Source organism: Plasmopara halstedii, assembly GCF_900000015.1.
Source record: "Plasmopara halstedii genome assembly, contig: Scaffold_816, whole genome shotgun sequence".
NCBI lineage: Eukaryota > Oomycota > Peronosporomycetes > Peronosporales > Peronosporaceae > Plasmopara > Plasmopara halstedii.
The window spans coordinates 558,717-559,737 of record NW_020187732.1 but is presented as its reverse complement, the minus strand read 5'-3'; the positions used below and the strand labels follow the sequence as shown (position 1 = coordinate 559,737).

General features: G+C 47.1%; 1 protein-coding gene across 1 annotated transcript in view; it reads right to left on the bottom strand.

Annotated features, from left to right (window-relative positions):
• The window catches only part of PHALS_14066 (rna recognition domain containing protein), a gene marked incomplete at both ends in the record, with an annotated part of 811 nt that extends 133 nt beyond the window's left edge, over window positions 1–678 (bottom strand). The window contains one exon of the mRNA XM_024729801.1: window positions 39–678. Coding sequence (XP_024580143.1) covers window positions 39–678 — 640 coding nt within the window. The remainder of the gene's footprint in view (window positions 1–38) is intronic.
• Between the last annotated feature and the right edge of the window lie 343 nt (window positions 679–1,021).

Sequence of the window (1,021 nt, the reverse complement as noted above, 5' to 3'; positions counted from 1 at the left end):
ATTACTCTCGGACAATCCGTTGTTCGGCTCTTCTTTACCTTCTGCACTCTTCTCGTTAGATTCACTGTTCGCAGGTGCGCTTGCTTTACCATTTAACGCATTTTCGGTCAGCTCACCGCCAATTTCTTCAGGACTTTGTGCGTCGTGTTTGGCCCATTTCACAGATATGAATCGATTATTGCATACTGGAAGAGGCGAGTGGAATGCCTTTTTTGCCTCCTCTTCCGTCGCGTATTGAACAAAGGCACACTTTGCAGTAGGCCGCATTTGCACATTCACCACATTACCAAATTTTGAAAAATGGAGACTGAGCATGGTCATATTGACATATTTGGGATCTACATGTCGAACGTGTAGCGTAGTTTTTGCATTCGGGGGCTCGCTCATCTCGCCTTCCTTGCCAATTCGTCCTGCATGATAATTACCACGTCCTCCTCGGCTGCCACGACCTCCAATTGGGTAAAATGGACCACGTCCATTCATTGGATGTGGCATCATCATGTGTGGTGGTGGCATCATCCCCCCATTCTCCGGTATGTACATTCCCGGCTCAAAGTCAGGCGGATAGCCAGCGCCACGAATAGGTGGAAAATGAGGTGGCCACATCCCTTGCGGAGGCATTCCCCACTCAGGCGGGTGATTTCGATGACCCATTCCATACGGACCACGTCCGTTCATCGGTCCTTGTAAGTTCCCATCCCTCAATGGATACAATTGACGCCGATCTCTCCTCGGACTTTCTTGATGTCGCCTTGTGTGGTCATCTCTTGTGTGATTATCGTCACGACGGCGCTTGATATATCGTCTTTGTTCATCTTCATCGTCTGAACGAGGTCGTTCACGCTGACGATGATAGTCTTCATCGTAACCATTATAATCTTGACATGGCTCGTCACCTTGAATTTTCACATTATTGGCCTTGTAGGATCCATCTGCCAATGCCTTAAACAATTTGCCTACAAACCCCACTGTTTCTGTGTAGAAGAGATATTTAATTCGTCAATCTCATTTTTATCTCTTT